This window comes from Onychomys torridus, chromosome 2 (genome assembly GCF_903995425.1).
Source record: "Onychomys torridus chromosome 2, mOncTor1.1, whole genome shotgun sequence".
Taxonomy (NCBI): domain Eukaryota; kingdom Metazoa; phylum Chordata; class Mammalia; order Rodentia; family Cricetidae; genus Onychomys; species Onychomys torridus.
In genome coordinates, this window is record NC_050444.1 from 150,256,802 (window position 1) to 150,281,066 (window position 24,265).

The 24,265-nt window shown below is 51.9% G+C and overlaps 1 protein-coding gene across 3 annotated transcripts in view; it reads right to left on the bottom strand.

Moving 5' to 3' along the window:
• Ephb2 (EPH receptor B2) overlaps positions 1-24,265 on the bottom strand; it is a 185,533-nt gene that overhangs the window by 95,606 nt on the left and 65,662 nt on the right. For all 3 annotated transcript variants that reach the window (XM_036178786.1, XM_036178785.1, XM_036178784.1), the window contains exon 3: positions 23,387-24,071. In XM_036178786.1, the coding sequence (XP_036034679.1) occupies positions 23,387-24,071 (685 nt within the window). The remainder of the gene's footprint in view (positions 1-23,386; positions 24,072-24,265) is intronic.

A 24,265-nucleotide genomic window follows, 5' to 3' on the forward strand; every position in this document is an offset into this window, starting at 1 on the left:
CCCCTCTGGCTACTGACAAAAACTGAACATAGTGCCGACCTGTTCTAAGACCAGGAAGGGGCCACTTCTAGAGCAAGAAGTAGATAGATGCTTGGAATCAGAGGACCTGAGTTCAAATGTCGCTTCTCTGTGTGGGATGGGATAGATCTACGTTGTTGAGAGTCAGTTTCCTCATTTGTAAAATGGGAACAGTTACACATACTTTGCAGAGAGATGATTGAACCCTCTGCCTGGGTACATAATAAAGAAACAAATGCCTATGTATACTATGTTATGTCAATTAACACAGCATATTCTAACAAGAGCAAATGAAGACTATGGTTCCCTGGAGACCGATCTCTTGGGGGGAAAAATCATCTTAGGAGGGGCCGCTCTGATCCTAGACACCCTGCACCTTGGCTTAAGCCCCTCATAACTGTCTCTCTCAGAGTAGCCACGCAAACACTCCAGACCAGCTGGTGTCTGGAAACTGCCGAGGGTCCATCCTCAAGTCCCGCATGCAGACACAGAAGTTTCTGCAACTCTTCCTGGAAGATGGAGTGAGGTGGACCAGGCTGGGGTCAGGAGGTCACAGGAAGCGGTGCTGGGGGTGCCAGGGGACTTGGAAGGCCCTCCAGAGGCACCACGGAAACAGCCCAGGCTGTAGGAAACCGGCCCAAAGCTGACGAAAGGCAGACGGATCCCAGACCTGGGTCCTAAGCTCTAAGCTTCCCACACCTCCCAGAAGCTCCTGTGAGGCTGTTTGAACACTAGCCTCAGTGTCTCCAGCTCTGGGGATCACTAGGTCCCACAGCAGCGGAGGGTAGGATGCTAGCCCAGCAGTCGGCAGCCCGCCGCCCGCCGCAGAGGAAAGACTCTGATGTAAATCCTTGGAGAATTACTAATTTAATGCCTACGCTTCCTTCTCTCCCTCCCCCGCCTCCTCATAGAAGGAGGGGCTGGGTGTGGCTCAGTTGCTATAGCTCTTGCCCAGCATGTAGGAGGCCCTGGGTTCAATGCCAAGCACCATGCAAAACCAGGAGTGGGGGTTCACGCCTGGAACCAGGCTTCGGGATGCAGAGGCAGGAGAATTAGAGGTTGATGGTCATTGAATTTGAGGCCAGTCTGGAGTACACAGAATCCTGTCTCAAATTGAGGCCAGCCTGAGCTACAATGAGACCCTGTCTCAAAAGAAAAAAAAAAAAATAATCCATGTCTTCCATTTCATCCCTTCCTGAAGCAGTATCCAGGGCACTTGTGTTTCTGCATTGCCCAGCTAGGACATGGGGTCCTAGGAGAAGACACAGGGGTAGTCCCAATGTCAGCAAGCAGGGTGCAGAGACAGGAAGGTGATGTCCCTTGAAGGTACCCTGGCTGGACCTGGCATTGCAGGCTGCTCTTCGAAGAGCAGGGCCACCATCCCACACCCCTTCCCTAATAGAGGAACACGTTCCCACCCCTGCTTTCTCAGAGGCCCCTCTGAGGAACATGATGGCAATAAAGGCACCCCTGTGTGTCTCTGGGGAAGCCGGGCTGGGGGTGGTGAGGGGGGCCCACAAAGGCCCCGCAGCTGTGTGTTTGCAAACAGGGGAGCTGAGCTGTGCAGAGGGGCTGAAAGCAGTAATTGTCTTTAATTAAAGGAGGTTGGAGGCAGCGCGGGCTTTGACAAAAGAGATTTCCAGCCTGTGAGCAGCTTCAGCCAGCACTGGATCTGGGCGCCCTCGGCTTTGTCCCTGTGGGGCCTGGCCCCGTGGAGGGCTCGGCCAACACCTGCCTGCTGGGGGGGTGGGGGGTGACGCAGAATATGCATGGAGGGACTGTGCCAAGGATCCAGCTCGGCCTCACTCACTGCCTTACACACCCACTCATACAGTTAGCACAGTGCAGCGCTTGTGATGTAATTGCGGTTAGTGCTCCTGGGTCTACTGGGACACAGCTGCGACAGTACCCGTGTCTTAGAGGTCCAGCAAACATAGACGCTGGTAGGTAGAACTCACCCTGTAAACATTAACTTGGCATCAGTCACTATTGCTCTTCCTATCACTGCAGAGCATCCTGTTTGTACCTCCTCAGCACAAAATGTGAGCAAACACTGCTGGCTTGGGTTCAAATCCCGGCTCTGCAGCTTACTGACTGTGCAATCTTTAGCCATTGACTTCGTCTCTCTGTGCTTCATGCTTCCACCCATGAAAGGAGGGTGATCAAAAGAGTACACCATTCATAGGTTACATGAGGTCTGACTGATCCTATGGTGTCCAGTCTGCATCCATGGCCATTGACCATAATTCTTTTATTCAACTCTGTACCTGTCTGGAGTCTCCTGAGGCATCCAGTTGATGGGGAGAACTTTGGTGCAGCAGGTCAGCTGGGTTCCCCAACCTCAGTTACCTCCCTCATACAGGGAGGCAGGAAAGGACTGCTCTGTGTTTGGGGGAGCTTGGCAGGCAATTCCTGTGGAAGCAGGCTCTCCTAAGAGCAGCCCTGCCCAGCCAGCTCTTGCTCTCCATGCATACAAATGGGCTGGCTTCCCACCCCAGGCAGCCGCTCCTTCTTTTGTCTTCTCTGTCTTCTCACACCAGGCTTGGCTTCAGAAGCATCTGCAGCCCCCACAGCAGGCGTGCACATGCTAGTGAGCCTCTCTCCCCACAGGTGCTTGCGTGTGAGCACACACACAGACTCCTGCACCTGTCTGGTTCTCGCTCACCAGCTCCTACTAGACAGAATCTCAGCATCCCCTCAACACGCTCCAAGCTCCATGACCACTGGGTCTGAGGTGCGTAGGAGAAAGGGGCTGCTCCCAGTGTCTGATCCCCTCCAGCTGGCAGGTCTGGGTGGTCGAGAGAGGTGGAGGCAGGGGCAGAGGGTGAGCATCTGGGGCTAGCCTCTTTGGTAGCAGGAGGGGAAGCCCAAGTCTGCTTCAGAGAAGGGAAGGGCAGGAAGGCCCACCTTGAGGAGTGCTGTGGAAGGCTGGGAGGTACTGCAACCCATACCCACTCAGGATCTTAGGTCCTTGGTTCATCTATTCAGGGAGAGACTGGGTTGGCAGAAATGGGGACAGGTGCCTGCGCACCAGGCATTGTTCAGAATCAACAGGCCATACCTCATGTGGCCAGCGTGGGGCTGAGATGACAGGCAGCCAATGTGGGTTCCAAAGGAGAGTGGGCCTTTGCGCGCGCGCGCGCGCACACACACACACACACACACACACACACACACACACACACACGGCTCTTCCTCTGAGAGAGCAGAGAGAAGAGGGACAGACTTAGACCAGGTCTCATCTATATCATCCATTGTCCCCATGACCATGTGACCCCATCACCTCCAGCATCTGTGAGGAGGGTAGGCCTTGAGAACCCCTTTGGTCTCCCATAGAAAGCTATTTAGATATTAGCAGGCTTGCAGGGCATTGGGAGCGGACCCTTCCCTCATACTCAGCAAAAGGTAGGAAACTTGTAAAAGTAGGAATCAAATCATTGGAACTTAGTTACAGAACAAAGGACTGGGATTGGAGTGGCCTGACTGGCCCTGAGAGAAGATGTTACTCTGAGCCCTGCAAGATAACTAGCCAAAGACTTTCTGTCTGTCTGTCTGATCTTTTTAAGACAGCGTTCTCTGTGTAACAGTAGACCAGGCTGGCCTGGAACTCACAGAGATCCACCTGCCTCTGCCTCCTGAGTGCTGGGATTAAAAGTGTGTGCCACCACTGCCCATCTAGAGACTTTCTTATAAAGCACAAGGACTTGCTATTTTCCCTCCTGTAACAGTCAATTGCAATGGATGTGTCAATCACCTGCCCAGGAAAACAGTGCTCAGGACAAGCTGCCTGTTCTAGAGACCTGAATTAATGAATCTCTGGGGGTGGGAGTGGGGGGTTGTCATCCTCTGTCACTATCCATTTTAGTTTCTCACTGAACTTGGAGTTTGCCGGCCAGATGAACCTCAGGATCTTCCTGTTTCCGTCCTTCCAGCACTGGGATTACAGACATGTACCACATGCAGCTTTTTTATTTTGTTTTGGTTTTTCAAGACAGGATTTCTCTGTGTAATGGCCCTAGCTGTCCTGAAACTAACTCTGTAAACCAGGCTGGCCTCGAACTCACAGAGAACCACCTGCCTTTCCCTCTGGAGTGCTGGGATTAAAGGTGTGCACCACCACCGCCCGGCCCCACATGCAGTGATGGACTTGACACTACCTACAATACACTGGAAAGAGACTCTCAGGCAGGGGCTGTCTAGATCAGGTTGGCCTGTGTGCACGTTTGTAGATGATTACCTTTATTATATTAATTGAGGGGGAAGGATCACATGGACACCACCATTTCCGGGTCCTGGGGGCCTGGATGGTAAAGAGTGGAGAAGCAGACTGAGTGAGCAAGTGAGCGAGCGAGCATGGGCATGTGTGCATTCAGCTGCTCTCTGCTAGACTGTGGATGTGACAGACTGCCTTAACTTCCCTGTTATAATGGGCCATAACCTTGAATTACAAGCTAAACTGTACCCCTTTGAGCCCAAGTTACTTTGGTGAGAGTGTTTTACCATGGCAACAGAAAACGAAACTAGGACATCATGCTTGCCTGGCAAGCATGTTACTGATTGAGCCATCTCCCCAGCCTGAGACTTCAGGGATAGTCCAAAGCCTGCCCTAAAACATGTCGACTTGGCGGTCCTTTCCACCGTCACCCACCCTCACCTCCGAGGGTGTGCACTCCCCTGATGTACAGGAAACCAGGGAATTGAGGGGAGTCCAAAGCAAGATCTCCTCAAAGGGTAAGTCCCATTTGTCCGGCTCTTGGCTTCTTGGTCTGCCCCTTTGACCTTGGGAACCCCAGGGCTGGGAGCAGGGCTTCCCCGGCATGATCCTGGGTGGGGTGGCTGGACCCTCCCTTCATCTCTGCATGCAGCTGTGAGAGTGGAGGCCATGGCGGCTTCTTCTTTTTTTCTTCAGAGCCTCTGCTAAACACTGCGCATGTCCCGAGGGACTTCAGTGCCTGGCCTGCTCCAGCTCCCATGGGCCTCACACTGGACCCTCCGGTCAACCTCCCACCATGGCGGATGAAATAGCAGGGGCAGAGCAGGAGGCCCCTGGTCAGGGCACAGAGGGGACATGGGACTTTGAGCAAACACACAATATAGCACACAGGCAGCAAGGACAGCACAGGCCTGGCCAGCTGTCCCGAGAATCGGATCTGAAGATAAGGAGACTGTGTGCACCATGTCCCTCTTCAAGGAAAAAGCTTGGGGTGCTTCCTAAGCTCAGCTTGGCTCCAGAGGATGGATGGTTTTTGTTGTAGCCACAGCTCTCCCATGGTCCTGCCCTGCCCAAGCAGGCAAGCAGCTCCTTTGAGTCTCAGGGGAGATGGGGAAGGGGCTGTAAAGACTGGGAGAGAAATGTGGATGAAGGAGAAACAGCATGTTGGGGAGGCAGAGAGAGGGAGACAGTCCAGGAGCCCTTTAGGGGAGACCCCAAAAGAGAAGACGGGAAAACAGAGGAGAGGGGGGGGGGGGCATGAGAGGAGGATGGGTGAAGTTCAGAAAGAGTGGAAACGGTGTGCACATGAAGGCTCCCTGCAGAGGACCAGGAAGCCTTGAGAAGCCTGGCCTGGAAAGATCCCTCATGCTGTCCATGGTGGGATGGGGTAAGTGTAAAGATGAAGAACCGGAAGGGACAGGAGGAGAAGCCAGTCTTAGGAGCCAGCTGAGAATGAGGCCAAGGGTGACTACGTGGGGCTGGGTGCCATGAGTGTTTCAGAGTATGAGTGGAGTGTGTGCTCGGGCCCAGGCAGGTGTGGGCACCAGGGCAAAGTGTCCCTTCTCTCTTGAGGCCACATACTCTGCCTGTCCCTAGCCCTAGGAACTGAGCTGCACGTTTGACTTTTATTGAATATATCTTGTGCACACAGGATGGGAATGGTGTAAATAGTTTGAGGTGGGAAAGGGGGGAAATAGGTGGATTCCATTCACTCACCCACCCATCTGCCCATTCTCTACCCACAGAACACCTCCTATTTGTAGTACTGTAGTAACAATCTCTGGCAGACCCAGCACACGGGAAGGGCCTGTCCTGAGCATGGATCTGGCCCTAGTATTGGCTCACCTGTAAGATGGGGTGTAATGCCAACACCCTGGGCTTGTTGAAGACCAGGCAGCATGCTAGAACAGGGCCGTTTCTCCAACCACACTGGCTTCCTACACACTGTCCCACCCCTTGGTGACTCTGACTCCTCTAGGAAGACCCTGAATGTTCAAAGACTGCCAACTCAGCCAGGCCCTGTGGGTGGCCACAGCTGTGCAGGCTGCTGGGATGGCAGGCTGGGTGAGCCCTGCCCAGGCTTGGCAGCTGTGGAATGAACATAGTGGGCATGTACCCACCCATAGATGCCCCACACCTGCCCTGTCTCCCAAGCCTTGAATCCCAGGCTATTTCTGCTTGTCTACCAGCTCAGACACCCTTCCCTCCAAGAAGCTCTCTGGGCTATCCATGTTAGATGTGGTTCCATCTCTGAACTCCCAGACACTCCTATAGGTCCCCTTTGTCTTCACTCTCCCTTCCTTCACTGGGGTCTCCTTGTCTCTCCCACCATGAGCCTCTGGAGGTAGAGGCCAAGTTGGATCAGTACAGGGCCTGGCACACTGTAGGGCGTTTGCTGGGCTTTGGGCTGAGCATCTGGCCAAATGCTCTCTGGTATTGCTCGCCTTGAGGATCACATCCATGCACATCCATCCCTGTAGCCAGCATCAGGACCGGGGCTGAGTCTAGTAGAGGGGTAGGACTCTGGAGAGGGGATGAGAAAGGTCAGCTCTGCCAGGTGCTGCCCTCGTGTCCTTGAGGCAGATCTCTCTCATCTGGAAGCCTCGGTTTTCTCAGACATGGGCCTGGGAGAAGGCAACTTTCTACCCTGGTGCCTGGAGAAGGGCCTGATTTGGGCTGTGGGCTGCACCGAGGTGGAGCTGGTGAAAGCAGAAATGTCAAGAAGTCTACCAGTGGCAACCCCTCCCATTATAACCTTCCCCGATATATTTAAAGTGCTTTGCAAATGAAAATTCAAGACATATCCAATCAACACTCCCAAGCCCTCTTGGGCAGAAATGCTGGTTCCAGGCCATATAGTGAACAAACCCTGAGCATGCTCACCAGCTCCCCTTACCAAAGCTTCAAATTGGGAACCAAACAACCCTAACTTCAGCAATCTTCCCGAAGTGCCCCCTATAGGTGGAGGTGGCTCATTCCCCTCCAAAGCTAGCCTGTCTCTGGCTCCTTCCTTCTCCTTCCCCAAGCTGGACTCAGCTGCCCCTCCCCAGCCCCTGCAGCGCCCCCCCTCCCCACTTTCCATCGGGACGTGACATTCACTAGCGTCACTTCTGGTCTCATCTGCGGAGCGCCCCACCCCCGGCAGCTAATCCCCACAAAGCCCCGCGCTGGGCGCAGCATGACAAGCAGGCCCCAGCCGCCCGCGGCTCGGCCGAGCGTGCTCGCAGGGGCCGAGGCGGGATTCTGCGCGGCTGTCACTCTCGCCTTCCGCGCCTCTAATTGGATTCGCAACACGCAGAGGTCAGCAGAAACGCTACGGAGAGGAGAATCAAAGGGAAGGGGCGTCCGGATATAAAGAGAGGCATTCTTCCCGGGCCACAAAGACGGCAGCCCGCGGGGGCGGAGGGGACCCCGAGAGGGGCTGCCCATCTGGAAGGGAAAGGAGAAGGACCTTCTTCTCCTGCACCTCTCATGACTTGCTTGGGTCTTGGGTTTGGTCACCAGGGTGGGGTCTGAGTGGCATTCAGGGCCTGCTGTAGGGGGCATTTTTGGAATGTGGATTTAGGGAAGCTCAGGAGGCTGCCACACTGGATCCTGGCTTACCACTGACTCCCTGGAAGATGCAGCAGGTCTCCCAGGGCCTCAGTTTCCTCTGGAGGAACAGGATACTACCAGCTGCTACTGGCTGATGGTGTGGGGCAGAAGGCCCTCAGCAGGGGGCAATTCATCCATCCCTACCCTTTGCAACATTCCTATGCCTGTATAGAGCAGAGGCTAGCTTCTCTCTACAGAAATCGAAAGGATTCATTCAACCAAGGTGAATCATCCCTAGACTGAGTAGAGCCGACAATGCCATCCTGTGCCTTTTTGGCTCATAGGGACCGGAGGATCAGTTAAGTATAAGCAAATGGACAGGAGAACATACTAGAAAAGGTTTGAGTGTGTACTGGAGCCTGTGTGCTCTCCTGTACATAAGCATGTTCTATGTGTACATGCACACACACGGGGAAAGGGAGGGAGGGAGGGAGAGAGAGACAGAGACACAGAGACACAGAGAGAGAGTCAGAGAGAGAGAGCGAGACAGAGAGACAGAGAGAACAGGGGCTGTGGGCAGCCTGGGATCAGCCTTCCTGCAAAGCAGGCCTTGTTTGCTTTAAGAACATTGGCTGCACTGACTCTGGCTCATGAAAGAGACAAGAGGCAGAACTCAAAGGGAATTTCTAAGAGACAGAAAATCAATGGCCCTGACATCCTGGCCCCCGAAAGTGTCTCTCTTACACATACATGCATGCACCCATACACCCCATTCAGTATGCTCACACATACTCACAAATACTCATTTGCAAGGGCACATATATTATGTCTGACTTGATATGATATATACACAGGCCTAGGAATAAGTAAAGATCTGTGGGAGGATGTGCATCTGTGTAGACACACACCTCCCAGTGCCTGTGTGTACACAGTAGCAGCACACACACAAGGCACTAGCAGCTCTCCATCAAGGATGGACACACATGCTATGGGGTACAGAACACATGTTCCAATCCGTGCACACGATGGCTAATTCAGCAATCATGAGTGTGCTCCTTCCTGCACATAGATATGCAAGGGTTGTGATAGCTCACAGTGAGCTCCAGAGTCACCCACACAGGCAAGGGCATGTGTGCAGCCTATGTATGAGATGTACAGGCACACTTATGGATCCAGGGACGCTCTGTATTTGCAGGGGCTGAGGTGGTGGACCATGTGTACATATGGGTACACAAACATGCTCCCAGCAGACCCAGCACATACGTATGCATAAGGGGCTTCTCTGTGCTGACCTGGGTCTCTGGGGAATTCCCTCAGAAAGACACTTTTGACAGCAGCATGTGGGGGAGGGCAGCTAAGGGCTGGGGTTGCCAGGGAGACGGCTGTGGGGCTTCAGGGGTTCCCAGAGCTCTCCTGCCTGCCCAGGCAGTAAAAAAATGCCAGCGAGCAGTCATAGGTCTTTAGAGCTTGCCCATCACACAGGGCTGGTTTTAGAAAGATCAGGAGTCTGGTCTTCCCCCAAGGAGTTGGCACAACTCTGATGGGTACCAGTTGAGGTTTGCAAAGCCTGCAGGGTAGAATCTCTTTCCAAAGGTGACAGCAGGCCCTGGGACCAGAATCTGCTGGGGTTACAGGGACCAAAAAAGCTCTGCACAGTCCCTAGGCCCCACCCAGGCCACACCCCATGTTTCCATCTAACAGCCAGAGTTTAAGTAACAGCCATCTACTAGATGTGTAGTCTGGAGCAAGTCCTTTGCTTTCTCTGAAACTATTTCCTCATTTGCAGAAGAGGATGGTAAGGACTGAAGTGTGTAAGTTATTAAGATGTCACCTCATACAATGTAGACAGGCTCCCTTTAACTCGTCATCCTCCTGCCTTTGCCTGTGAGGATGGTAAATGTTTGCCTGCCTTGCCAGACCTTCCCACTGCCTGATACCCAGGTATCTGAGTGTGGAGGGTGAGGTGGAACCTTTGTCCTCAGATGTTCATGGCTTTCCTGATGGTCTCTTGAGGACTGTGGGGACCAGGACCAGGCAGAATCAGGGGCTGTTTGTATTCAAGAGTCATTCTATGGGTAGAGACACTGAGTTCCAGGGATAAACTGGGGGAAAAGTGCTTTGCCAGGGTCCCAGATCAAGAGGTGTAGGACCCAAATTTACACCCAGGTGCCAACTCTGAGCTGCTCTTGGGGCACCCACTAAGAGCATCCTGACAGGAGAACACAAGGTCATGCCACAGGTACACATTTGGTACCTGCTACATACCAGGCTTGCTTGCAACTGCAGGGCCACCAACACCATGTGTCTCCCTGATACGTGCACAGGACCCTGCTCTCTAGCAACTTGGCCAAGGTCCACCTGTATAGCCCTCCTGGAGTAAGACCACCATCCTTCTCCCATCTTTTGAGCTCACCAAACACTTCTTAAAATGACTATTTATGAGGTGGGGGTGGGGACAGAGGTCATGAATGTGCCAAAGTGTGTGTGGGGGGAGGTCGGAGGACAATTTTCAGTTGCCAGTTCTCCCTTTCCTCCTTGTTGGGCAGGGTCTCTCTTCCTGCTTCAGTGGCACACTGAAGGTTATGCTCTGCTACATGCAGCGTTTTGTATGGGTTCCGGGTATTAACTTAGGTCAGCAGGCTTGTGCAGCTGGCCATGGTGTACACAGACACACAGACACACAGACACACAGACACACACACACACACACACACACACACACATACACAGGCACACACATACAGATAGACAGACAGACATACAAACACATACATACACACAAACACATACACATGCACAGATACACAGACATACTCACACACAGGCACACACATACAGATAGACAGACAGACATACAAACACATACATACACACAAACACATACACATGCACAGATAGACAGACATACTCACACACAGGCACACACATACAGATAGACAGACAGACATACAAACACACACACACACACATACACATGCACAGATAGACAGACATATACACAGGCACACACAGACAGACAGACACACACACACACCATCCTCCTCACCCCCTGAACACTTTGCACCTCCCTCAAACCTTGGGAAGCTAGAGTTACTGCTTCTGCTCTATAATAGGTAAAGTGAGGCTCAGGAAAAGTAGCTGCCTGATTGAGGTCCAGGACTGGTAAGTGGTGGAACAGGGACCTCTCCTAGTCCCCAGCTTGGTGTGTACCCAGGACATACAGCCATTGCTTAGGGCCCTGGGCCCTTCAGCAGGCTCCGGGCCAGGACCATGCAGGAAAGTGAGTGACCACTGCCCAGCTAGAACAGAGCAGGGGACCGGGACCAAGTCACATTTGTCAGCATGAAGGACAAGAAGGAGTCTCCAGCTCCCAGCTCTCAGGGAAATCCAACTACAAGCCCCACTTATGAGCATCTGCCCAACCACAGACAGTGACAGGGACCCCAGTCAGCTCCAGGATTGGAAGCACTCCAACCTTTCCATCACGGTAGTGAGACGTCTAAGATGGGACGGTGGGACTCTGCCACGTACTTATCACACACATAAGAGGCAGGCACCACCATGGACCCTGAAGGAGCCAGGGTGTCTACCCAGGTGAAAGCTATACTGCCCTGGTGGAAGACAGGAACATTCTAGCAAACACACAAGGGCTGCCAGCAAAGTGCTTGCTTTGAAGAGCTGAGTTTGGATCCTCTACCTGTACGAAATCAAAGGGAAAGCAGAGGGCGGTTCACATATCCAATCCCAGTGCTGGGGGGCAGAGATGGGCGGGTCCCTGGGACCAGCTGACCAGCCAGTCTAGCCAAATAGGTGAGCTCTGGGTTTGGTGAGAGAGTCTATCTCAAAAAATCAAGTGACATAACTCAGAGGTAAAGCCACTTGCTGCTACGTCTGACAGCCTGAATTTGAACCCTGGGACCCAAGTGGTAGAAAAAGAACTGAGTCCCAAAAGTTGTCCTCTGACCTCCGGACAAGTGACATCACACACACACACACACACACACACACACACACACACACACACACACACATTGCGGAAGACCCCTGATGTTGACCTCTGACTTCAACATGCACATGCATGTGTACTCACACATGAACAAGTACACACATACAAAAAGGAAAACACACAGAATGGCTAGCTGAGCAAAGAACAGTCCATGTAGAACAGCCAAGGAGGCCAGGGTGGCAGAGGGAGACACTGAAGGAGATGAGGACTTCCTGGGCCACTTTAGGACACTGGCCTTGCCTCCTTTCTAGATGAGGAGCCTCGAGTACTCTGAGCAGATGGTGTTCTGGGGAGCCTTCTGGCTGTAGTGGATGGATTGAGGGGTGAGGTAGGGGCAGGTGGGGTGGTAGGACAGGCTGGACCTTATGAAAGACAAGGAGCTAGACAGAACGGGATGTTGGGCCCCAGGGAGATGAGGCCAAGGGTTGGATACACAGTGAACACCAGACGGATAAGTGTTAACTTCCTCCAGGGCCTTCAATATGCAACTCACGGGTAGAGTCCATGAGAGACATAGACTTGGGAGGACCACAGGATGGAGGGTCTGGGCCCCACAGTCTGGCTGTGTAATCCAAGATGGGTTAGAACCTACAATTCTGCCTCAGCCTTCCAAGTCACAGGCCTGCTTCACTGTGCCTGCCTTCTCAAGCAGTGTATTTCCTTGGGCCTCAGTGCTTACCAGCTACTCAACTAGTGAGCTGGATATCTGCCTCAATCCCTGGGTCCCCCGGTCCAGGACAGCAGGACAAAAGACAAAGAGACTGAAGTGCTCATGTGATATTAGATATGAGTGAAATGGGGGTGGTTCTTCTTGGCCTGCAGTGGGATAGACAGACACACTTCTGTGCCCAAAAAACTTCTCTCTCTCTCTCTCTCTCTCTCTCTCTCTCTCTCTCTCTCTCTCACACACACACACACACACACACACACACACACACACACACACACACACACACACACACACACACACACACACACACCAACGGCCATAATGAAAGGGGGCTTGGTTGAGTAGCATGGCTCAGGGTTGCTAGAGGCTAGATATCTCCAGGCCAGCCCACCCTTCAAGGGGACCCCCCAGCTACAGGCCAGATCATTTGTCTGGGGGATTATCTATAGACTGCTAACATTACCCTCAGACCTCTACATAGCCATATGGACTCTGGGCATGAGAAGCCCCACCCAGCAGGGGACAGCCCTCTTCCCACCCAGCCATAGTCCAAAGCTTTTTTAGGCCCTTGGGGAACTCTGGGATTTCCCCGCCTCCCTGCCCACCATGAGAGGGAGCACAGTGGATGGAGTGGGGCACTCCATGCTGGACACTATGGAGGTGACAAAATGCTTGGAACACCCAGGCCAGGGAGGCTGCCTGCTGTGTTTGAGTCCCAGCTCTGACCTCACAAAGTGTCCAACAATTTGGCTTTGGTTTTCCTGTCTCTAAAATGGCAACAGCAACCACGTGGGCATCATTAAGATCAAAGTATCTCACGGGGTAAGGCTCAATGACTCAGAGAGCCCCCAGGCTCTGCTGCAGCCAGGCGGGTGTCAGTAAATAAACACAGCACACATGGGAAACGTGTGACCATGGGGTAGAGAAATCACTGGGCAGGCACAGTGAGGAATTATTACCAGGGACTCAGCAGGCTCTGTACCTGGAAGGCAGTGAGTGAGCTTTGTGAGCCACACTTCCGTGTGCAAGCCTTGAACGGATCAAGTTGGTATCTGGCACTTTTGTGAATCTGCTAAACAAGGAATTAACAGTATAGTATACAGTCCCTCATTCCCAGGTGGATTTGGGGTGAGGAAAGGGACTCCCACAAACCTTAGTTCAGGTCTCTCTTTTTAAAAATTACATTTATTTATTTACTTAATAACTTACTGTATGTAGGTATGCACTCCAGTTCACAGGCCATGACACACATGTGTGGAGGTCAGAGGACAACTTGTGGGAGTTTCCATCATGTGGGTCTGGGGATCAAACTCAGGTCCTTCCTCAGCCTTAATGACAAGCACCTTTACCCACTGACCCTTCTTGTCAGTCCAGTTCAAGTCTCTTATGGGCTGTGTAGCCTTGGGCAACTCCTGTTCCCTCTCTGGGCATCAGTTCCTTCTATAAGGTCTAAAGTTCATACCTGGAGGCGTGGGGTGGGAGGATGGGGGGAATCAGTACAGCTAGGACTTAAAGACAAAGGCCCCAGGGAAGGGACACCCCATCAGGGTGGGGCAGAGGCCAGCGAAGGCCAGTGGGCCCGGAGCCAGCTGCTGCAGAGCAATGAAAATCTCTTAACCACACAGCATTGTTAACGGCTCCCAAATCCTGTTGTACCACAGGCTTAGGAAGGCTTAAACTGTTAAATGCATAAACTTCCTCAATAAATGGGGCCTCTCTCGCCAGATCCCGGCCCCGGCCAGATGAAAAGGCAGTGGGCCGGAGGGAAGGGAATGTCTCCAGCAGTTTATGAGCCTACTGGAGTGTGGTGGAGGCAGCCTGGCCCAAACCTGTCACCCCGGTACTGTCTGGGTCAGGGGCGGCCGGCATAAGGTCGAAAGGATGACAGAACATGGCTCCAGAGACGGCCAACCTGAGCAAGGAAAACCTCTCATAGCAATGTCACCCTGGACAGCTGCAAAAACTTCTCGCAACCCACAGGGAGGTGGGGGGGGGGGGAGTGATCCGTGAGAGACACCACTGGTGCGGAAGAAATGAGATGTGGGAGGTCATGAGATCATAGCTCTGAGACTGTCGCCTACATGGGGTCCCATGGTGGCCTTGTCTCTGCTTCTGAATCCGATGGGAAGTTTAAGAAGGGGTCCAGACAGGAGAGAGACACTGGGCAAGTGTGGGTACTGCTGGATAAAGTAGCTTCTCTGTCTGTAGGCTAAACAGGGGTGGGGGGCACTTTCTCTGAGGTCTCTTGGCCACCTGGAGTGCTTTCCCCCACCCCTGGGACCAATTCCACCCACCACTCTCTGGAGAGAAAGCAAGGGTCCTGCATGACCCACGTGGTCTCCTCCACTGGGCAGGGATGGAGGGAGCCCCCACCCCCCAACCCCGTGCTTCTGGCTGCTCTTCTTCTTCACAAGTCCCACATCCTAATCCTGAGTTCTTTAGTCCTAACCCTCATCACTCAGACCAGGGGCTCCTGGGTAATGGGGGTGGGGCAGGGCAGGTTTCACACCTCTATTTCCCTGGTTAGGAAGCCGAGTTCTTTCCCTTCATACTCCGCTGGCTCTCTCCACAGCCAGGGAGATGGCATAGATCTCAGTTATAAAAGGGGAGTCTGGGGGAGAGGGACACGGCCCAAGCATGAGGACCTAAGTCAGGACACCCAGCACTCATGGAAAAAGCCAGGCAAGGTGGTGGCAAGTGCCTGTACTCATCATGCTGGGGAGGTGAAGACATGAAGATCCCTGGGGCTTGCTTTCCAGTCTAGCCGATCATGGAGAGACACTGGCTCAGAAACTAAGGTAGAGAACAGGTGAAGACATCATTGATCTCTGGTCTCCATGTTTGCACAAGTGTGCATGAGCACCAGGACAGACACAGAGACAGGGACGCATGCACGCACGCATATACCCTACACGTACTCTACAAAAAGAAGCTGGTGTTCAGGGAGTGTAGGATGGTGGATGAACTGGTGAACCAGAGGGTGGACCGGAAAGGGAAGTGGAGGAACTTGTGCAGTCTCTAAGAGTGAGGGCCTGAACAGCTTTCGAGCACTGGCCAGGATCCCTACCTCTGCTCATCTGTCCAGGCCCTCCCCACTCACTCCCTAAAGGCTGGGCTGTGTGGTCCTGGTTTGTGCTGAGCCTGGAGGTCTACTGGGGTCACCCATGACCCTACCCTCCTTCCCCCAGCAGGATGTCTCCTCTCCCACTAGCATTCCAACCCCACCCCATTTCCCCAGCCAACGAGTGCTTGGGGCTACTGCCTCCCTCCTACGCACCCCTAGACTGACCAGGCCCCACCTCCAGACTCTCTCCAGACACATTTGGGCCACTGGTCAGTCTCCAAGGGAAGGGCTGGAGTTGAGAGCAGATTTGGAAGGAAACCATCCCAAGGGCCCAGAGAGGAACCCTGCTCCTCGCCCCACCTCTTCCCTCCCTTTGCTAGAGAAGCAGTGGATTCTGGGAGTAAAACAGAAAACAAAGCCCCATCCTAACAGCCCTGCTGGTAAGCATGCCCACAGGCCGGCAGAGCAGCAATGCCAAGAGGGGGCCAGGGCCAAGCTCCACCAGGTCACCTGCAATGAGTATCCAAAGCTCTAAGAAGAGTCCATGCCCAGGAACTTTCTAGCTCCATGCCGGTAGCAGCTCCTAAACAAATCCAGGCAACAGGGCTTGGGAAAGTTCACCCAGCTCAAGTCCAAGGTATGCATGCAGCCAGCCCCGCCCCTCCACAGGAACCTTATGGGATATTAGTACACTTGGAACTGCTCATTGGTACCTCAGAATTCCACCTGCACGTAATGTGTCTGGAAAGGGACAGGAATGTGATGTCAACAAACCCATGGGCTGGGGTGTGGCCAGTGGTAGAGCGATCTTAGAGGCTGAGGGCCCTGGGTTCTACTCTCCCCACCGTGGAACACTCTGATTAGTTTGAGAAGAAGTTCTTTTCTCTTTAAAAAGATCCGTGAGGGCTAGGTGTGGTGGCAAAAGCCTGTAATCCCAGCATTCTGGAGGTGGAAACAAGAGGATCAGGGGTTCAAAGTCACCCTCAACTAACTACCCAACAAATTTGAGGTCAACCTAAGACTTTGTCTCAAAACCTCAAAACAACTAGATAATTAAATTAAATATTAATGGTATGAGTTTGGTGGCATATACCTGTAATATTAACACCCTAGAGGCTGAAGTAGGATGATTGTGAGTTTGAGGCTAGCCTGGGCTATGTATATTTACAATGTGTACATACCTGTCCATATGTCTGGAAGGCTCTCCTCCAGTCTGTTAGCAAGGGCCCTCCCTAGTGATAGATCATGGGAAAATTTAATTTTCTCCTCTTTGTTTATCAATAATTTCTAAGATCCTACAAATAACCTCAAGTGCTTCTGTGATAAAGCAGAAAGTTATTGTTTCCTCAAAATTAAAAACTCATCAGGAAAAAATATCAACACACACCCAAGACAACGTTTATAAAAAGTCCCTAGTTACATAGATCCTCAAATTGCTGAGCACTGTCTCTACACCACAGCAGCCCTTCTGTGAGCCAGCTTTGCAGGAGGGAAAACAGATCAGGGGCTTGCCTAAGGTCACCCAGGTAGCAGGAGGTTTGAAAGAAGGGCCTCTAAAGCCCAGGTCTAGGAGAGGATAGGGTCTGGAAGGCGTAGGGCTGGGCAGGGTGTGAGGCAGGGAGACCATGGGCAAAACCTCACTACTAATCAGGAGTCCTGGCTGGAGCCAGCCAATCAGCATCCTCACAGGCAGGTAGCCACCTTGCTTATCACAGAGTCTGCCAGAGATCTACTGTCCATGGAAGAGAGGAGGACAAGGCTCCCAAAGGCAGCTAGGCTAGAAATCCAATTGGGAAAGAGGCTGAGGTGGGGAAGGGGAAGCAATGGGAAACAAGGCAATCCAGAGAAACCCAAGGCAGGGCACTTTATAATCAAAGAGCTGGACCCACAGCTTTGGGTGGGAACCACAGAAAACACCTGCAGCCTCAGCAGATATGCTAGGGACCCCCAGGGTGGAATCCCAGGGGAGGGGAGGAGTTAAGGGCTTTTGTGAAGAGGTCTCCGCCTGATAGATGTATGTAGCAGGGGGCCCACATCTAGCACTCAACAAATCAGGAAGAGACAACATCTGAGGTGTGTCTAACCTGAGGCCCACAGACCACATGTGCCCCAGGATAGCTGTGATTGTGGCTGAACACAAAATAATAAATTTATTTAACCATCACACAATCTTTTGAGGGTCTTTTTAAATTAACTTAATTGCACAGTTTAACTTTGTAGATGGCAATAGTGTGTCACCATGTTAAAAGGCTGGACACACCAGCCCCCCAGCCTGCAAAGGCATTAAGAGAACTAAACCATGCTCTGGCCTCTAGCCCATCTGGCAGAGCAATCTATCACCCTGTTTTATTTATTTATTTGGGGGCTTTATTCACATAGTCACCTCCACTCTCTCCTCCCAGCCACTCACTACTTCCTCAAGCCAATGCCAGCATCACTTCCTCCTGGAAGTCCTCTGAGATCCTGGGGGCAGAAAGGATGCCTTCCTCTCAGTGGCTCAAGGTACCCTCCTGGGTAGAGGTCATCTCAGGCAGGACTACACTCTGCACAATGCTCCTCTGTGAAACTCGCTCTGTAGACCAGACTGGCCTCAAACACACAGAGATCTGCCTGCCTCTGCCTCTTGAGTGCTAGAATCTGAGATGTGCACACCCCCCATGATCAGTGCTGGATTCCCAGATGTGCCCCCCCCCCCATGATCAGTGCTGGAATCCCAGATGTGCCCATGATCAGTGCTGGAATCCCAGATGTGCCCATGATCACTGCTGGAATCCCAGATGTGCCCAGATCACTGCTGGAATCCCAGCTATGTCCCCCATGATCAGTGCTGGAATTCCAGCTGTGTCCCCCATGATCACTGCTGGAATCCCAGCTATGTCCCCCATGATCAGTGCTGGAATCCCATCTGTGCCCCCCATGATCAGTGTTGGAATCCCAGATGTGCCCATGATCAGTGCTGGATTCCCAGGTGTGCCCCTCATGATCAGTGCTGGAATCCCAGGTGTGCCCCTCATGATCAGTGCTGGGAACCCAAGCCAGGACTTAGTGCACACTAAGTACCCTACCAACTGAGCCTCATCCCCAGCCCCCAATCACTGCCATCGAGGTTTCTCTGGTATCCTCAATTTGGGATGGTCTTCCTGGGTCCTCTAGGGAAGACCTCCAGCAGCTCAAATGACATCTTTTCCAAGAAGCCTTCCTTCTGGGAGGCAGGGACTTTGTGGATCAATGCCATCATCTGGGATCTCCTCTGCCCTCATTCCAGACTGTGGCTAGTTTATCTATTCATTAACCTCTCCCTTGTCTCTTTTCCCATCTACCTATGTAGACTAAGCCCTGGAAAGAAGTGGCAGGGGTCTAAACACGGTTGTGATCTGTGTGGCTCACTTCTGCACATGACCCACAGGAAACACTCAACCCACCTCTGTTTGCTGAGGGGCTATATGGTACCCTGAGGGCATGCAATGCCTGATGGTAGAATGGTGGGCTTCCCCCCTATGCTCTGCATATAAGAGGCTCCAGAGAAAGTGGGTCAAAGTGAACCCATTTATCCTTTAGTTTTACAAGTCACTACACAGAGCATTAGATTCCCTCTGTAAGGTACCATCTACACACTGGGGCAGTGATGAACCCACCTACTGCCTACCTGCCAGGGACAGCATCCAGCCTTATCCCTTCAAATCAATATTAGGAAAAAAAGGGGAGAGTTCTCCCCCCATCAGATCATGTTTGGCTGACTGGAGGATCTTTTCTGATCCCTCCCATCCTTAGGTTGGAGCTCTTGGGGTAGAGGCAAGGCTAGGTTTGTGCTCATCTCCTCAGCCTTCAGCAGCACCAGTATGCTCTGGTCAAGCTGTGCTAGCCCTACTTGTCTGAGCTAATAGTCTCAGGACAGCATCATCCAGGCTGCTCGCCTCAGAGCCACGTGCCCAGGCCTGGGGAGAGACTGGAGCCATATCTAGACACCTGTGTTCTCAACAATTTGCCAGTGGTTTCTGGTCCACAAGAAAAGCCAACAACCCTTAAAGTCAAGAATGAGGGAACACTGGTTCCTCACTCCAACGTGAGCCACTGTGCTATCCCTACAACACTGCTGCAGTTGGGTGCCTTGCCCAGGCTACACAGCAGTTAGGCGCCTGTGACTGTTAGCCATACCCCGGTTGGCCCCTAGGCTGTGCTAGGCCAGGACTGGGTCTTGGGTGTCCTGTTGGTTCCGAGTAGAAAGCAGCCAGGGCTGGGTTGGACACACCCTCATCTGCACTTTCACTTGAAAGGAAAGCTATGACTTTGACCTTGATCCCAGGAACCTGCCTTTGGCCACATGCTCTATTTTTTCTTTTCTTTTCTTTTCTTTTCTTTTCTTTTCTTTTTCTTTTCTTTTCTTTTCTCTTCTCTTCTTTTCTTTTCCTTTCTCTTCTTCTGAGACAAGGTCTCTCTAAATAGCCATGGCTGTCCTAGACATTACTATGTAGACTAAGCTGGCAATGAACTCACAGAGATCTGCCTACCTCTGCCTCCTGAGTGCTGCTGGGATTAAAGTCATGGGCCACCATGCCTAGCTGGCCATGTGCCCTAATATGAGCCTGTTCCAGGCCTTCAAAACCTGGGTTTCTGTAACCATCCTTTGGACTATAGGCTGATTTCAAGGACTCACTTTGAATGGATATGGCAAAGATGATGGGATGTTACTTCTAAGACTGAGTCATAAAGATGCTGACCTTGGGGGCAGCAACACGGCTGTTGATAAAGTGCTTGCCCTGAAACCATGAAGATCAGAGTTCAATCCCCAGAACCTGTAAAAATGTAAAAATTCTGGGCTTGGTGGTGCAAACTTGTAATCCTAGTGCAGAAGGGTAGAGACAGGAGAATCCCTGGGGCTCACTGGCTGAACAGTCTAACTTAATTCGCCAGCTCCAGGCCAGTGGGAGATCCTGTCTTAAAGGAAGTGGATGTTTCTGAGGATAATACATGAAGTTATCCTCTGGCCTAGGCACTCATGCAATCGGTGTACACACACACACACACACACACACACACACACACACACACACACAAGCTTTGTCTTGGGTCCTCTCTCTAGGTATGCAGGTGAGACACTGGGTGAAAACCTCAAGAGGGATCAAGGAAGAAGACCCCTCTCTGGGTAGTTCAGGATGACACTGAAGCCCTAGATGGCGGCAGCCAGAGGCTACACCTGGACCACTTCTGTCCCTCAGAAACTATTTGGTGATCACCACTACCTGTAACCTACTAAGAGCAGCAAGAGATAAATGAAGATATTTCCTTGGCTGCACATCTTCAGATGACAGTTCCTCCCATATGGCCCCTGGACCCTTCAGTCCTGGCTAGACCAGCCAATCTTGTGACGGGCACAGTTGATTCATGTTCTTAGGCCTTTATCCATGTAGATCCATCCTTCGGAAGTTCTGGGTCCCCTAACCAACACATCTCTCTTTTCAGACTCAGCTCAGATGTCACTGCCTCTGAGACACCTCCTGCCATTGCCAGTACCCTCCTGTACCCAGCTGTGCAGCAGAATAAGCTGTTTCAATGAAACCAAGTGCTGGGCTTCTGTATGCAGCCTTTGTTCATAAAAGATCTGTTCCCTCCGAGAACTGTGAGCCCCAGAGGGTAGGGCTGAAGCTGCATTCCCCCTGTATCACCTGAGGCTCAGCTCAAGGACTGATACAACACAGGCTCTGGGAGAGTTTGATGAACGAATAAACAACCATCGTGAGCAGTTGGTTTCTGCTTTGCAGATTCTGTATCCCTCCCCCATCTCTGCTGTCATCTTCCAAGGCTGCATTCTTTCCAAAGATGTAAAACCAAAACCTGTGGGCTCAGGATATAGCTCTGTGGCAGAGGGCTTGCCTAGCACACCTGAGACCCTGGCTCAACTTTAGTACCTTAAAAATAAACAAATACAAACACAATAAAAAATAGTACAACAGGGGGCTGGAGAGATGACTGGAGAGTTCCCAGCACCCACATGGCTGTTTGTAACTCTAACTCTAATTCTAGAGGATCTGATGCCCCCTTCTGGCCTCTGTGGACACTAGGCATACATGCAGTCCACAGATAAAGACATGCAGGCAAAACACCCATACACATAATGAAAAACAACTGCAACAGAATATGTTGCCTTCCACAAAAAACTGGTCCTTCCCCCCAACTTCCCCATTTCTTTTCCTGGGAAGAGGAAGTTTCCAGGTAACCTTGACCCCTTCCTTTGACAGGTCTTTATCTCTCTTCACTGTCTTGAAGAAGCACATACCAGGTACAGCCTTTGTCCCCTAGCACAGTGACATCCCAGCACATACAGCAACCATCTCTGAGACTGCTATTTCTGCCTCTCTAACAAACCTTGCCTCCATCCTACCCACCCCTTCAGGAGCAAGACAACACGACCTAGCTAGGCACGGTGGCACGCGCCTTTAATCCTAGCACTTGGGAGGCAGAGGCAGGTGGATCTCTGAGTTCGAGGCCAGCCTGGTTTACACAGAGAAACCCTGTCTCTAAACAAAAAAAGGGAGGGGGGCAGTGCCTACCGACATCAAGAGGCTGGAGAAGATGCTTAGAAAGGGTATATTTCATCAGAGGCTCCTATTTCCATTCCCAGGAAAACATTCTCTAACTTTACACAGTCTAAACTCTCAGCCTGGCATTTGGGACATCCCAGCACCCCAACCCAACATCATATTCCAGTGGGAAATACAAAAGGAAATGACACAGTAGGCTCCAGTCCCCTGTATAACAACCACTGAGCACAGCTCAGCCAACTTTGCACACACCATCACATTTAGTGGACTACCTGTGTCAGAATCAACGATAAGTATTCTATATGTCTTAAGTTCTTGACTCTCCACACCACCCTATGAAAGATGTCTTTGCACTTGGCCAAGGTCATAGGGCTAATAAGGGGCAGGTTTTAACCGCCTTTGCAGCTTTCTTGCCAACCTTTGGTACTTCCCGCCACCTTCTTATGCTTGCAAATCACCTTCAGGAGTCTTTGTCTTATGTAAGCATCGCCCATACTGCTGTTCATGACCATGCTTCCCTAGGTGAAATAGCCACTCCCAGTGGTTCCAAAGATGGGCTTTGGAGCCATATTCCCTGAGTGAGATTCTCATATCTCCTGATAATGTGTGACCTTCCTGAGCCTCAGTTTCCTTCTCAGAAAACAGTACTTTCCCTCCACTATTTCATGTGAGTTATATCCTAGACATGTTTAACACGCGGCAAAAACAGTTCACAGTGAGGCCTGGTTGGCCAGTGTTTGTCCCCATCTCTGAACTGCAAGTGACCATGGACATACTCTGGCCTTACAGCAGAGCTGTAAGGTGTGGGCTGTTCCAGGTAGTCACATCATGACCTGTTTGCAGCCTACCACACTCTCCCCCCCTTCCATCCATTATGGTGATGACAATATTCTAAACAGTGGCTCCTCCATCACTCAGCATCTCAAACTGACCCATCATGGCCATGTAGCATGGAGGAGAAATAAGCATTATTGTCTGGGCCTATACAGACCCAGAACAAGTTCAGTGGATGCTAACATCTAACAGTCATTCATCAGGACATACTCCTTTTCTTAAACACAAAACCCATCACTTCCACAAATGAACAAGGAAAAAGTACCATTTACCATCCTAAGTAATCACACTATAATTAAAACAAGGTCCCTGCATCCTCTTACTCCTCAGGGCATCTGTATACCTGTTCTATGAACACAAATCATTGTCCAGGAATTGATAGCTAAGGGAGCTTGGAAAGCCAGCCACAGAAAGCCTTGGTGTTACCCCAGTCCTCCACCCTTGCCAGTCAGAGCCAAATCTATCTATCACCATGCCCTCTGCAGGGCCCTGCCCCACTGCCCCTTACCTCTGCAGACGGTGCCATTCTCCACAGCTTCGAAGCCTGCCTTGCACATGCAGCGACCGATGGGTACCAGCCATTCACCATCCCCATTACAGTAAAGTTTGATGGGCACATCCACTTCTTCAGCATTGGGGATGCAGCTGCCCCGAGCAGCCACCAGTGAAGTGCTCTCAGCCCCCGATAATGTCTCCTGGAAGATGGCACCATTCTGGATGACTCTGGGGCACTTTCGGTAGAATACACGCACAGCAATGAGGGACATACAGCCACCGTAGTCCTGGAAGGCCAGGTAGAAGCCGTTGCGGGACACGGGACCAAAGCTCCGCACCTCAGTGTTGATTTTCATGACACGGCCACCCAGGTCCACCTGGGAGAAGCTCTCATCGGCCGCGATGGTGTCTACCTTGATCCATGGATTCTCCATCCAGTTGGGGAAGGTCTTGGTGGCTAAGTCAAAGTCAGCCTCATAGTAGTAGAGGTTGAAGGTCTCCTTGCAGGAGCCGGGCACGCTGGGAATGCTGCTGCAGTCACGCACTGAGAACTTCATCTCCACGTGGATGCGGTGGGCGCCACGGCGCCGGATGAATTTGGTCCGCAGCCAGTTGTTCTGGCTTGACTCAAAGACATTGCACACCTGGTATGTGCGGATAGTGTTCATGTTCTCATCGTAGCCGCTCACCTCTTCCCACTGCGAGTGAAACACTAGTCAGATGGGGAAAGTGGCGCTCAGCCACAGCACAAACACCATCTGAAGGGGGGGGAGGGGGCGAACATGGATTCTGTTTGGGGGAAAACTCTCCAGTCTGATGATGGAGAGACGTTTCCATCTGATGGTGGAGTCACAGCCTTGACCTTAGAGAATTCCCTAGTCTATGAGTGCCA